The sequence below is a fragment of the Saccopteryx bilineata genome, chromosome 6 (genome assembly GCF_036850765.1).
Source record: "Saccopteryx bilineata isolate mSacBil1 chromosome 6, mSacBil1_pri_phased_curated, whole genome shotgun sequence".
NCBI lineage: Eukaryota > Metazoa > Chordata > Mammalia > Chiroptera > Emballonuridae > Saccopteryx > Saccopteryx bilineata.
The window spans coordinates 206,192,606-206,207,253 of record NC_089495.1 but is presented as its reverse complement, the minus strand read 5'-3'; the positions used below and the strand labels follow the sequence as shown (position 1 = coordinate 206,207,253).

The window sequence follows — 14,648 nt, the reverse complement described above, 5'->3', positions numbered from 1 at the left end:
CGGTCTCGGGCCAGAGCAGGCAGAGGGGCCGGCAGCTGGCCCCTCTCACCTCACCCAGAGGCCTGGGGGCCAGGCCCAGGCCAGCCCTTCACGAGTGGCTTCTCCAGCAACGGGGACCGAATGGACTATGGCCCGCAGCCCTGACCACAACCACCGACACACAAGACACACAGGAAGGCCACAGAGAGCACTAGGTGGACAGGAGCGGAGGAGCCAGCCGCCCCACTAAGTTCCAGGGGTGAAAAACAGATCAAGTTTTTTACAAGATCAAGTAGAGCCATACGTTTATTTTTCTCGGCAAAGCTTTGACTATTTCTAACGAGACGCTGTGCAGCCGTGAGTCCACGGCACAGGAGGCTGGGGGCGTGGCCAGTCCCGGCTAGGCTTTGGATCGGGGCTGTCCACTCAGCCGCCCCCTGGGGCCACGGCCCCAGTGTCCTTGGGGCAGCCCCGGCCAGGCCCCAGGAGCTCAGGTTTGGTTCAGCTAGGGCCGGGGCGGGGTTGGGGGCGGGGAGGGGGGTGCTCCGCGAAGGATGGCTGGTCTGAGGCCCCGGACGGAAGTGGGGGGTCTTTGAGGCACAAAGCGCGTGGCGGAGGGGCTGCCGCCCGCTCCCAGTGCATGCAGGTGCCCCACCTTGAGTGGGGGGCACAGAGGGGAAGGGCAGAGCCCACAGTCGGGTGGCGGCTGCTGGAGCAGCAGGGGTGGGCAAGCATCCTTGGCAGAGAACCAGAGTGGCTCATAGGCCAGAAGGGGTCCCACCAACGCCCCCCCTCCAAATGTGAGGCCTAACTCCGAGAAGTGGGTGGGGTGACCAGATGGGTGCGAGTCCTGCAGGGAGCAAGAACGGGGTCTTCTTTGTCAAATAATAACGGGAATAAATTGTCAGCAGCTTGGCTGGCCAACCCCCCTCCCCCCATGTGGTCCCTCCGGGGAAGCAGGGAGGACAGTGAGCCTTCCCCGGGCCCTACTGCCCCCCCCCCAGCCCAGGACACAGCCCACGGCCCTCCTGCTTTGGCCTGGACGACATCATGGCTTCAGTGCCCCATCTCCCGTCACCCTGCAGGAATTCCCTCCCAGGAAAGGTTCCGTCTGAGATGCCAGGAACCCTCACCCTAGGAAGTCAGCAGCCGCCTTGCAGGAGGTCCTGGGCTGCCTGAGAGCGGAGTCCCAGAGCGAACACAATGCAAAGCAGAAGTGGGCCCAAGGCCCCCCCAGAACGCCGGGATGGGCCCCAGGGGCCACTGAGGCCTCTGGCTTCTCACGCTCCGCTGAGGACGGCTGAGTTCATGCAGCCCGGCCTCCCAGACCACAAGGCTTTGTCCCAGCTGCCGGCGGGAGGGGCTCCTGAGCCGCGCACCCCCCCTCTACCCCAGCCTGAGCCTGCCTGGCTCAGTTCTCACAGAAAGGACAATAGGACACACCCAAAAGCTCCAGAGAAAAACGGATCATGGGGAGGGTCCTGGACAGACAGACACACAGACGTAGCACCCACATGGCCCTCTGCTGCCTCCTGCCCATCACTGCCTTTCCACCACAGTGGGGGGGGGGGGTCGGAGGAGGCGGGGCCTCCAGCCCAGGCCCATTAGCTCCAGAGCCCGCTGGGGGTCCCGGGTCAGGTGCCTGTCCTTTGGGTCGCAGCTGCCTCCATCTGAGGAAAGAAGACCGGCCCAGGAGCTGGTCTGAGGGCGAGGGGGGCGGGTGGAGTGATGAGGGGACCGACAGGACTCGGAGGGCTGGGGGATGGGAGGCTGCAGCGGGCAGCGGAGGCCCAGCCTCCCCAGATCCATACACCGGAGACTTCCTGAGCAGGGGCTGCCCTGGTGAAGGGCCTGGGCGGTGGGCGGTGGGGGCGGGGCTGGATTGATGACGTCACCACGTTCCCTCTGCAATGTGTCCAACGGTGGACCGTGGGGGGGACCGGGGCGGGGCTGGATTGATGACGTCACCACGTTCCCTCTGCAATGTGTCCAACGGTGGACCGTGGGGGGGCCGGGGGCGGGGCTGGATTGATGACGTCACCACGTTCCCTCTGCAATGTGTCCAACGGTGGACCGTGGGGGGGGGCGGGGGCGGGGCTGGATTGATGACGTCACCACGTTCCCTCTGCAATGTGTCCAACGGTGGACCGTGGGGGGGGCCGGGGGCGGGGCTGGATTGATGACGTCACCACGTTCCCTCTGCAATGTGTCCAACGGTGGACCGCGGTCACCCCTTCCCCCTTCTCCCGTCCAAGCTGCGGGATGACTCCCTCCAAGCCCCACGCCCAGCGCCCCCGACACGGTCGGTCGACACCCTGAAGAAAACCACTTCCAAACCCGAAACTAAATAAATAAGATGATGCCCCACGGGGAGGAAGGTGCGAGAGGGAGGCCGGCACCCCTACAATCAGTGGTCACGGGCCGGGGACGGCGGGCGTCCTCAGAGCTGGGAGCCGCCGCCTCCACCGCCGGCCGAGCCCGCGCCCTGCGGGCCCAGCGAGCGGCAGCTGATCCGGCGGATGGAGTGCAAGGCCACGGTGCAGCAGCCCCGCAGCAGGGAGCTGATGTTGTAGATGGGCTGGCCCTGGCGCCGCTGGGAGCGGCACAGCCAGGCCACCGTGGGGACGGCCGGCACCACCACCGCCAGCAGGTCCACGATGTAGTGGCGGCTCCAGTAGCTCCGGGGCTCCTTCTCGGCTGCGGAGGCGGCGGCCTCCTCCTCCTCCTCCACGGGGCACGCCACGCTCACCGACAGGCAGGGGTTGGGGTTGGGGTTGGCACTGGGCCGGTGTGGGCTCGGCCCGCGGGTGACGATGGGTTCCGGGGCCTCAAGCTCGTCGCCCACCGTCACCACCACCGCCGAGTGGGTGTCTCTGGGCCCGGAGGGGTGGGGGTCCGGCTCCGGGCACCTGTCCCCGGGCTTGGGGCCTGTCCCGCAGACCTGGGCCTTGGTCACCTTCTCCAGGATGGCGTCCAGGTCGGGCTGGCACTGGGCGAAGTCCGTCTGGATGGCGCGCTCCTGCATGCAGCTGGCCTGCACGCCGGCCTCCGTGCCGCCCGGCTGCTTCTCGTAGGCGCTGCCTGCGGGCCAGCGCGGCCCCAGGCTGAAGGAGCCGTGCCGCGAGGCCTCCTCGGGGCCGCAGTCCACGCCCGAGGACAGCAGGCTGCTGACTTCCAGCGCGTCCGTCCGGCTCAGCGTGTCGTCGTTGCCCACGAAGCCGCTGTCAGCCCCATCCTCCGTGGAGGAGCCGCCCGGGGCGTCCCCGGGGGGCCGGTCCCCGCAGACGGCGGGGTCACTCAGCTTGGTGTAGGTGGAGCTGCGCGTGAGGGAGCGGGCGGGGGAGGAGCGGGCGGGGGAGCCCCCGGCCGACTCCCCGGCGCCGTCCTCCTTGGCCGCGCCATTCTGGGCCACCTCCATGCTGTGCAGCAGCGTCTCCAGCTTCTTGTTCTGGATGTTGATGTCCACGAAGTACTTCTGCAGCCCCTTGTCCTTGTCGATCAGGTTGTTCTTGACCGTGTCGATGACCTGCTTCAGCTGCCTGATCTCCTTGCGGGCCTCCTTCAGCGCCAGCTGGGCCTCCACCCGGTGGCATTCCTCCTCGATCCAGTCCTCCTGCATGCGCGACAGCTGCGTCTTCAGGTCGTCGATCTCTGTGTCCCTGCGGGCAGACGGGACACACAGGCTCACCGCAGGGCCTGCATCATGTCCCCCTCCCCCACAGGTTATGATACAGAGTGGAAAACAGAAGGAACTTCTCTTCACTCCCCTGGGGGAATGGGGTGGGGGTCAAGCAGTGAAGACAAGACAGGCCCCCTCCTGGTGGAGGGGGGAGAAGAAATCGAGCTAAGAGACACTACGGCATTCCCACCCCAGGGGCCAATATGCAGGTAATGGTCCACGTTCATGTCTATTACCCATGGAAGAGGCGCTAGACCAGGGGTCCCCAAACTACGGCCCGCGGGCCGCATGCGGCCCCCTGAGGCCATTTATCCAGCCCCGCCGCACTTCTGGAAGGGGCACCTCTTTCATTGGTGGTCAGTGTGAGGAGCATAGTTCCCATTGAAATACTGGTCAGTTTGTTTAAATTTACTTGTTCTTTATTTTAAATATTGTATTTGTTCCCGTTTTGTTTTTTTATTTTAAAATAAGATATGTGCAGTGTGCATAGGGATTTGTTCATAGTTTTTTTTTTATAGTCCGGCCCTCCAACGGTCTGAGGGACAGTGAACTGGCCCCCTGTGTAAAAAGTTTGGGGACTCCTGCGCTAGACAATCAAAAGTCTCAATTCAAAAATGCTGCCGCTATACTATACAAACCTAACACATCCTCATAAAAGTCTTCATAGGCCCTGGCCGGCTGGCTCAGTGGTAGAGCACCAGTCCCGCGTGTGGATGTCCTGGGTTCAACTCCAGGCCAGGGCACACAGGAGAAGCGCCCATCTGCTTCTCCACCCTGCCCCCTCTCCTTCCTCTCTGTCTCTCTCTTCCCCTCCCGCAGCCAAGGCTCCATTGGAGCAAAGTTGGCCCGAGTGCTGAGGATGGCTCCATGGCCTCCGCCTCAGGCACTAAGAAGAGCTTGGCTGCTGAACAACAGAGCAGCAGCCCCAGATGGGCAGAGCATCGCCCCCTAGCAGGCTTGCTGGGTAGATCCCAGTTGGGGCTCATGCGAGAGTGTCTCTCTGCCTCCCGTCTGTTCACTGAATTAAAAAAACAAAAACACACAAAAAACTTCATAACACAACAAAATGAAACCTAACCTCTTTGCCCTAGAGAAAGGGACATGACCTCCTACCAAAGCCGGCTGTGGAAATTCTAAACGAAGGGACATTTGGCCAGAGAACCTGGGGACAGGGCAGGGGACAGCTCTGGTTTTCATCAGAGAAATTATCACCTTCAGTATGGGGGGGGCGGGAAGAGCTGATAATGCTATGTCTTCCCTCAAGCGGAGAGAGAAGGGGATGACTACAGGAGAAATGATGAAAACAGGGTTGTGCTCGTCACCCAGGGTGGACATTTACTTTTCTGTATCTACTGTGGAAAGGAAAAGAAAAGTGGAGGAGAAGGCGCCCAGCCACTCCCGAGAGAAGAGGAGGTGCCAGGGAAACAGACGGTCATCGGACCCTCGTCCAGACCCTCAGCCCTTTATAAATCCCTGAGTCACCAGTGACTTGGGGGGCACAGAGGAGGGAGGCGAGTTAGACAAGGGTGCCTCCACGTCCAGAGGCACAACCGGGATGGGCCAGAAGCTGAGAGAAAGGAGTGAGACTGGACCCCGCCCTGGGCGCTGCTCCCTCAGCCCACCTCTCAGCGGCATGGCCCCCACGCAGCCGGCCGCTCGGCCCAGCATTCCTGTAAATAAATAAAACCCACGAAGGGCACAATGTCACGTTAGAGTGACGGTCCCAGCTCGAGCACCACGTGAGACCAGAAGCTCAGCTCAGGAAATGCAGGCAGGGGTCTCGTGCTGCTGTATGTGCCGAAGGGCCCTGGGCTGGGGCCCCAGGGGCCACAAAGGTCGTCCACGGCATCGTGAGGAAGGGGACAGACAGATCCCTCACAGGACACAACTCGGGGACTGCAGCGGGGACCGGAGCTGCTCAGAGTGGCAACAAAAGAGCGGACAGGTGTGGGACCCCTTGACCCCTCTGGTCTTGGGGTGGGGGGCTCCCCCAGGGGGACTCCCCTCACTGATGCTGAGCCCAGGGAGGAGGAGTGAGTTTGGAAGAAGGAAGTGGGCATGCTCAGCCCTGCGGGTCCCCGTCCCCTCTCCACGGAGCCGGCAGGACCGCCGGCAGCTACAGTCCTCCAGCCTTGCCTAGGACATCGTATGTGAACCGGGTCCAGGCACAGCCCCCCCCACCCCCCCACCCCCGAGAGCACAGAGTGTGGATGACGTTCGGAGGAGAAGGCCAGCTCTGGCCGGGGATGGCGGGATCTGTGGAGAGTGTGCGGAGTGTGGCCACCAAGCAGGCGAAGGAACTGCCGCTAGTGCCCGCAAGGGGAGCGGGTGCGGAGCCCCGAGGGAGGCGAGGTGTGGGCATGTCCACGACCGGGGCATCCTGCCTCCACCATGGGGCAGACCGGCTGGCCTGCTCTGCGGGACGGGCCACCGTCTCCTTCCTGGGGACAGGCGTGCGGCCGCCAGGCAGACCCAGGGTGTGGCTGGGAGGACAAGGGGGAACAGAGACAGGAACCCCCACTCTGACGACACGGGGGTGGGGGGGCCCTGGAGGACCCCCTGCGGCTCCCATGCCAGCTGCACCTGCTGGGCTCTGGGTGAGGGAGGCGTGGCCGTGGGCGCCAAACGCTTCCACTGGGAGATGGGAAGAGAGACGGGGCAGGGTTGCTGGGGCAGTGGGGTTTCCTTCCGGGGTGAGAGAGTGTTCTGGAATCAGACACTGGTGATGGCTGCAGTGAACATGACCCAGGTAATCAAATCGTGCGGTATGTGAATTCCCTCTCAATAAAGTCATAATACAATATCTATAATATATAACATAAAATAATATTATATATAATATAAAATACATATAGAATATAAGTTATATATATAATGTTATATATCTCTCTATAGATATATAACATACATATATGTCAAAGATAAAGGGAGGTGTGGTCATGGCGGCCTGCCCCCCCCCTCCCCGTGCCCCACGTAGCGCCTAGCCCAGTGCAGGCTCAGCTGTGCTGTTAGAATCGACACAGTCCGGAGAAGACGGTCAAAACGATGAAGAAGAGATCAGAGGCCAGCCCCGCAGCCTCCGTGGCGAAGTTGGAGCCACTGGCCTGGACACGCAGGGACTGGGAGGGAAAGCCCCGGACCTCGGGTCTGGAGAAGGCACTCCCCGAGGGGCCCAAGGAGGGTCCCGGGAGACCACCCTGGGCTGGGTCAGAGCTCGGTTTCTCCTGATCACCTGCCATCTACAAGCAGATGAAGAGGAAGGCTTCCGGGGCCTGAACGGGTGGGTCAAGAGTGCCCTGGTGAGGCGCAGGGCAGAGAAGGGAAGCCAGGGAGGACGCCCGGGCCACGCTCCCCTGGTGGACAGGAGCCAGGGGTAAGAAATGAGCAGAAGGGGGCTGCCAGGCTAGAACTGGGAGCGCCCTGCCCGGGGCTGGAAGTCCAACAGGCCCTCCCAGGGGACACTGCTCCCGGCCTGGCCCCCAGCAGCTACCTGACCTCGTCAAAGAGGGCCACAGAGAGGGGACGGGCTGGTGCGCGCTCGGAAATGGGCTCCCATCGGGCTGGCTGGGAAAGGTGCCCCAGCCCCTTCCTCCTGCCCAGAGACGCCTGGGGCCTGGGTTCCTCAGAGTGGAGTGCGTCCCCAGGGCTGCCGAGGGCTGCCCGGCCGCCTGCTCACCGGTCCTGGAGCCGGTCCTGCGTGTCCTTCAGCCTGGCCTTCAGGTGCCGGATGCAGACCTCCTTCTGCTGCAGGGGGGTCAGGTACTGCTCAGGGGTGGGGGGCTTGATGCCGTGGTTGTCGCTGCAGAGCGTATACTTCATGGAGCGCCTGCAAGATGACTCTGGTCAGGGCAGCCGGGGGTGGGGGCAGAGAGGAGGGCAAGGTACCTCCAGGGGGCAAGAGGGTGCCAGCCTCACCGTCCTGGTCCCAGCACAGGGGTCCAGGCCACAGCCCGTGTGGGCCAGCGAATACCCAGCCCTTTCCTGGAAAGTGGGTTTTTGTGAATGCTCTTCGGAGTGAAGACCTCAGTGTCAGGGCGGTCCCCTGCCTGGGGGCAGGGAGACACCCCACAGCACATACAGCACAAGCCTGGCACCGTGCTGGGCACTCTGCTGACACCATCGCCATCATCCAGTGCCAGAGAGAGCTCAGGTGTCCCGTCCCCCAACCCGGGGAACGCAGCTGGAGCCGGGGCTGGGGCGCAAGGGCCTCTCCCCTTCATAATCTGCACGCACACTCCCGTGGAGCACACATCTGAGTACAGGGAGTTCCAGCCGTTAGTGCCTGCGTACCCATACACACACACACACACACACACACACACACACACACACACACACACACACGTGTGCCACCAGGTACAGGCCACCTACGGACATCCACTGGTCGAAGCCTCCGGGCTGCCTGGCCCCCTTTCACAGGTAAGGACGTGGAGACTGGGAGACGGGAAGGGACCCAATCCCAAACCCACGTTTTCCTGCCTCCACTTGTATTTCAGCGCCGGGGAAACAGGGCGGTGCGGGCATTATTGCTCTGGCTTCCTGGACTTCGGGGACCCACGGCTCCTCTCGCCCTGCCGCCCCAAACCCGATCCTGCCTTCCCAGTCCCTGTCCGCCTTTCCTGAGCACACAACTCAGCCTCTCTCGCCCTGAGAGGGTCCCTGGAAAGTGGGTTTTTGTGAATGCTCTTCAGAGTGAAGACCTCAGTGTTTCCCGGAGGGAAACAAGATGGCAGAAGCTGCGAGGGACCTTCCGACACCGTGCCAGGCGGAACCTCTCCCCGCGCCAGCTGGCCCTGCCACCGGACCCTCCCATCACCCAGTCCCCGCCAGCAAGGTGGACGCAGCATCTCCTGGGGAAGGTGTCCCTTGTCAGGAAACAGGAGCCCTGGGGCCGCTGGGCAGGGGACTTCGGGCTTGACACCTTGTTCCTTCCTGGGACATCAGCCTGATGGCAGGTGCAGCGGTGGGATTCAGCCGGTTGGCACTGGTTCAGCAGAACCGATCTCATTATTTTGTTGAGTTCAGCGGCTCGGTTGCTAAAATGGCCCTGGTCATCAGGGTCCTCTGTAAGCCGGGCGGCTGCCCGCCTTGCTCTTTTTGAATATTCATCTGCGCAACAGCGTGTTCTAAGCGCCCGTGGTCATGTTCATTCCATCCGTTGGTGAAAAAAATTGCCAATAAGGACGCCCATCAAGAAGCAATATGGGCCCTGGCCGGTTGGCTCAGCGGTAGAGCGTCGGCCTGGCGTGCGGGGAACCTGGGTTCGATTCCCAGCCAGGGCACATAGGAGAAGTGCCCATTTGCTTCTCCACCCCCCCCCCTCCTCTCTGTCTCTCTCTTCCCCTCCCGCAGCCAAGGCTCCATTGGAGCAAAGATGGCCTGGGCGCTGGGGATGGCGCTAGAGTGGCTCTGGTCTCGGCAGAGCGACGCCCCGAAGGGGCAGAGCGTCGCCCCTGGTGGGCGTGCCGGGTGGATCCCGGTCGGGCGCATGCGGGAGTCTGTCTGACTGTCTCTCCCCATTTCCAGCTTCTATAAAAAAAAAAAAAAAAAAAAAAAAAAGAAGCAATATGGAAATATCTTAAATGACAGTTTCATTGTTTTTTTTGGTCAGGTATTATTTAATACTTGTTCATCAATATTTTAAAACTCTTATAACATAGACTAGTTTTGTATACCTCTTTTATTGTTCTTATCTAAGTATCACATGCCTGAAATAATAAACTACCTTTCAGCCTAATCATTTTTTTTTTATACTTAAAACGGTCACTAGGGCAGAGAACTGGTTGTGAAATTATTTGAATCCCACCGCTGGTCACACCCATTTCACAGACACAGGAACTGAGGCTCAGAGAGAGAGGACAGACGTGACCTGCTTAAGGTCACGCAGCCAGGGAGGGAGCGTTGGGGACATTCGGTCAGGACCCTCGGGCTCCCTGCTGGGCCGGGTGGGCGGTGGGGGTGGGGGGGCGGCAGTGGTTACCTGGGCGTGGGGCTGCTGTCGCTGCCCTTGCAGGAGCCCGAGTTGCTGCTGCTGCTGAGCGAGGAGGCCCCGTAGGCATCCCGCACGCTCACGGGCGGGGAGGTGCGCCTGGAGGCGGGAAGAGGAGGCAGGTGCTCGCTCTGGCTGGTGGGCAGCGGCGGGCACTGGGCGAACACCGCCAGGCCGCTGCGGCCCAAGGGGCCCCCACTTCGGGGTCGCCGTCGGCGGGAGAGAAGCAGAGGGGAGATGGGGATGCACAGACGGGGGGGGGGACAAAACAGACAGTGCCAATCAAGACGGAAAAGCAGACAGAGGCAGGCTGGTCGGTCCTCCCGGCTCCCCCGGGGCAAGAATGGAGGCTGGGCGGGGCTGCAGGTCAAGGGCGGGGTCCCCTCTATCCTTAAAGGGGCCTCAACTTCCAGGGTCCCCCTGAGCCTAGAGCAGGAGGTCTGAGCCACAGGTGGAGAAAAATGGGGAGGAGCAGAGACAGGAGGAGGAGCACACAGGGGTGAAATCAAGGGAGGCCACATGAGCCCAAGAAGAGACTGCGTGGCACCCCTCTAGTAACTGTGACCATCAAGCCCCAACACTGGTGTCGGCAGGAATCCAAGGGTTTCGGTCACAGAGAACGTTAGGTTCCCCGTATCATCTGAGCCCTTCGCTGGTTCCAGGAGGTGGGGAGCGTTCGCAAGTCCATTTCCCAGGTAGGAAAACCAAGGAAAGGACTTGCTCAAAAGAGCTGCTGCTGGTTGGTGGCAGAGGCGGGGCCCTCCCTCCTCCTGTCTTGTGAGGCCCAGGTTCTGGGCAAGGGGGAGACTCACCTGCGGGGTCCGGCGGAGGCCCGTCGACTGCCCTGCAGGGACATGGCCATGAGGCTGCGGGTCCGGGTGAGGGGTGGGATGGGCGGTGTCCCCGGGGCTGAGGAGAGAGGGCGCGTTGGGGGGGCCGCGGGGAGGGCCGGGCCGGGCCACGTCATCCTCTCGCTGGGGCCGCTGCCCGGCATGGCTTCTCCTCTGACCCTTCCGCAGGGTGACCCAGGCCTGAGCGAGGGCCCGGCGGGCCGGGGTCTGGCCACCGCTGGCTCCTGGCACCTGACTTAAAATTATCAGCAGGGCCTCAGGGAAGCCAGAAATCCTCAGTCCATTCCCGTGTTGTCCAGATGGGTGACCGTGCCCCACAGACAGCCAAAGCCTTGCCCACGGTCACGCAGGCATCGGGCAGGGCCTCCTGACTGCCGGCTAGCGCAGCACGAGTCCTCTACGCTCCCGGCCGGGCCCCCTGGACCCCTGACCCTCGAGCCCCAACCCCTGCGCTGGTCAGTCCTCCCGCCTCGGTGGGAGCTGCAGGCTGGAGGGTCCCTGGGGCAGGACCAGGGACCCCAAATTACGCTGGGCTAGTCTTGACGTCACCTTCCCAGAGTGCCCGTCGGCACGGGGCTCGGGGCTTCCCGTCTACAGGAGAGACAAGACAGACCAACACGCCAGCACAGGTGTAGAAAGACACATGGAGACACACGGTCATGCACAGGCACCGCGTCCCCGGCATGCCCAGACCTGCTGCACAGGCCTCAGCGGGCATGCTCGGGGGACCCGCGGGCCACGCCGGACGGACATGCAGCCTGGCCCTCCCACACGCGTGCCGTACACACCCGCGCACAGGCGCATGCTGACCGGGGCATGCGCCAGGGACTCGGGGCACAGGCTCAAGGCAGATGAGGACTGGGGTGGGCGGGAGCAGATGCCCACCCAGCGGGTGTCCCGGTGCGCTGGGCCCAGTAGAAAGTGACCGTGCCTGCAGAGACCCATCCACGGCCTTCCTGGCAAGAGGAAAGGGGGACTTGGGCCTTCTGGCTTCGGTCTAGGAGTCACTAGGCCCCTCTCCTGGGAAGGGGTTTGGGCTCCCAGCGCAGCCCTCCAGGGTTTAGGGAGGGCCGAAGCCCCATGCCGGGCTGGGGGTTGGCTACAGGAGGAGGCCCGCACTGGGCACCAGCCGGGGGCTCCTGGGCTCCACGGTGGAGGGCCCCGGGCTCTGCAGCCACCATGCTCACTCTGTGCCAGCTCCAGACCCCCGTTACCTCCTTCCATGCTCAGAGCAGGGACTACGGACACTAGCCTGGGTTGCAGGAGACTCAGCTGAGCACACTGTACCCCAGACCTGCCCCCATGCTGGGAAACAAGCGTTCGCCAAGCCCCGCTCAATGCCAGACCCCCAGGCCAAGCATGTTACGTACATTACGCCATCGACTCCTCCCAACAACCCTATGAGGAAGTGCTGTGATTAGTCCCTTTACAGAGGAGGGATCCCCGAGGGAAGGGACTTGCCCAGGTCACACGCCCAGTATGTGGCAGAGCCAACACGGGAGGCTGAGGGGCTGGACCTCCAACCCTGGAGTCCCCGGGCCAGGGCACCGCCCCCTGCCCACGTCAGGGCCTCGGGGGAGCCTGGTGGTCCCGGCCAGCGGCCAGCGGCCAGCGGCGGGGCTGCCTCCTGAGCGCACAAAGGCGCTACTCAGGTGGCCTGTTTCCTGGCCGTGACACAGATGCGGCCTGTCCCCCTGGAGGGCCTGGACACAGCCGCCGTTGTCTGTGCCGAGGTGTCGGATGCCGGCGCAGGAACCTCTGACAACACGCCTGTCACCTGAGCTGCCCGGCCGGGCTTGGCAGCGTGTCCCACACATCGTGCCCAATCACCCAGGCCAGGTCTCCTGGAACGACAGGGCCAGGCCCTGGAGGGGGAACCACGGGGCAGGGGCTGGGGCCACAAGGGCGCCCCCACACTCGTCAGGAAGGCCACCAGCGGCTGACGGTCACCTGGCTCCTGAGCACAGGGGAGCTGGGCGAGGAGCAGCTGGCTAGAGCAGGGCAGGGGTGATGACAGTCCTTCCTCGTGGGTGGGCAGTGGCTTCCAGGATCACCTGTCACAGACTGAATCCTTTGTGACCAGGTGACCACGCTGAGTGCGCCTGTGTGCCCTGGCCCATTTCCTCAAACATCCAGCAGGATCTGTTGTCACATTTGGGCCAAGGTCGCGTGGCTGCAGGTCCAGCCGACCCCAGTTGCTAGCTAGCCTCAGGCAGCCTGGCTTCACCTGCTTCCTCCCACCATCACGCTTTCCCTCTGGCCTTTGGGAAAGTGCCAAGAGGAGGCTGTGCCATCCGGAGAGCCTGTCAGTGAAGGCAGGACTCAGACCTGAGGACAAGCCTCGCTCGTCCGAGCCAGCTTGGGTGGGTGTTGCTAAGTAGCTCAGCTAGGAAGGGCTGGGGGGAATTCTAGGCCTGGGTCCTGGGAGGCAGGCAAGATGCCTGGTTTGCCTTGGAGCTGCATGTGGCTAGGTACAATGAGGGCATTGTCGCAGCTGTCCCTGCCCCTACCTAGCTTGGCAACCCCAACGTCTCCTCCTCTTGAGCTCCCTCTTCCTTCCTCCCTGGCCCGGGGGTGGGGGTGGGGGGTAGGGGTTGGAAGGGGACTGCGTCTATACCTGGATGGAGCCAACAGTCTCCTGGGAGGCCAGAGCCAGCCATTCATTCAGGATGGAGGTGGAAGTGGCCTTTCCCCTGCGGGGACGGGACCTCATAGGCAGGGGTCCCTCGTGGGAGGGCAGAAGTCACCCAGGCGCACAGGGAGAGCCACCTCTCTAGGATCCTGCTCAGGAGTGTCGGTGTGGGGCCTGGATTCTCTCTGTGCCTCCTTCCTTTCTAGGCCCCAGGGAGGAGGCAGGTTGCCATGACATTTGTCACCATGCTGCCTGCCTGGCCTGGAGTCCCACAGGTCTGTCCCGGGGTGGCCAGAGCCTGCCACTTAGAGTGGAGGGTAGAAAGGAAGCCCTCAGCCGTGGGGAGCTGGCCACGGCGGTCACGATGGTCTCTCGTCACCTCACCCCCAGAGTGAACCCAGCCCCTTCTCAGCCCGGCCTCCCCTCCTCCTGCCCCCGTCTCCCTCTCCTGCCACAGCGGCTGTGGCCACCCTGCTGCGTCCACCTTTGCTCAGTCCCTCCCACGCCCAGCATTTCCTGAGGACCTACAATGGGGTCCCCGGGGGGGTGTACAGCGGGGTCTAGGGAACAGGGGAGAGAAGATGCAGAAACACAGTCAAAACTAATCTGGGCTCAAACTGCAGCCCTGTCACCTTCCCGCCCCATGCCTCGGGACAGGTCAGGCTGCTTCTCTGAGTGTGAGCGTCCTTCCTCATCTGTACATGGGGCAGTGTCAGAATGCACCTCATAGGGTTATCATGAGAACAGCCCGGGACACTGCATGCACCAGGTGTAGCTCGGTGCCCATCACAGAACAATCACCCAGAAATGGGAGCTTCTGGTACTTTAGAAGCCACGTTCTATGAACTTCAGCACAGAAATGCATTTGTGTCATCTATGGCGGCCTTAGGACTAGGTCAGGGAGAGCTTCTCCAAAAAAAAGAAACTGACACTGGGTATTGTGGGATGAATAGGAGTTCGCCAGGCAGAGAAATCAAAGGGGAAGAAAGACAGCTGCACAAAGGCAGCGATTTGGCAACACAGCTGCTCAGGAAACTAGGCCGCCTGGTGAGGGCAGAGTCACAGCAGGGACAGGGCAGCAGGAGAAGGCAAAGTCATAGTGGGGATGGAGCTGCAGGAGAAGGCAGAGTCAGCAGGGGCGGGGCTGCAGGAGAAGGCGGAGTCACAGTGGGGATGGGGCTGCAGGAGAAGGCGGAGTCAGCAGGGGTGGGGCTGCAGGAGAAGGCAGAGTCACAGTGGGGATGGAGCTGCAGGAGAAGGCGGAGTCACAGTGGGGGTGGAGCTGCAGAAGGCAGGGCTGCAGGAGAAAGTGGGGCTGCAGGAGAAGGCAGAGTCACAGTGGGGATGGGGCTGCAGGAGAAGGTGGAGTCAGCAGGGGCGGGGCTGCAGGAGAAGGCGGAGTCAGCAGGGGCGGGGCTGCAGGAGAAGGCGGAGTCACAGTGGGGATGGGGCTGCAGGAGAAGGCGGGGCTGCAGGAGAAGGCAAAGTCATAGTGGGGATGAAGCTGCAGGAGAAGGT

General features: G+C 62.6%; 1 protein-coding gene across 10 annotated transcripts in view; it reads right to left on the bottom strand.

The window, feature by feature from the left end:
- Nucleotides 1–267: 267 nt before the first annotated feature.
- The window catches only part of SNPH (syntaphilin), a 42,586-nt gene continuing 28,205 nt past the window's right edge, over nucleotides 268–14,648 (bottom strand). For 2 of the 10 annotated variants that reach the window (XM_066236005.1, XM_066236008.1), the window contains 6 exons: nucleotides 13,116–13,223; nucleotides 12,553–12,801; nucleotides 10,460–10,556; nucleotides 9,639–9,845; nucleotides 7,335–7,484; nucleotides 268–3,638 (listed from right to left, as the gene is read on the bottom strand). In XM_066236005.1, the coding sequence (XP_066092102.1) occupies nucleotides 2,420–3,638; nucleotides 7,335–7,484; nucleotides 9,639–9,845; nucleotides 10,460–10,509 (1,626 nt within the window). In that variant the 5' untranslated portion in view covers nucleotides 10,510–10,556; nucleotides 12,553–12,801; nucleotides 13,116–13,223 and the 3' untranslated portion in view covers nucleotides 268–2,419. Of the gene's footprint in view, nucleotides 3,639–7,334; nucleotides 7,485–9,638; nucleotides 9,846–10,459; nucleotides 11,090–11,868; nucleotides 11,897–12,552; nucleotides 12,802–13,115; nucleotides 13,224–14,648 lie in introns of all 10 variants that reach the window. The other 8 variants (XM_066236004.1, XM_066236001.1, XM_066236006.1 and 5 more) reach the window with 7 other exon arrangements.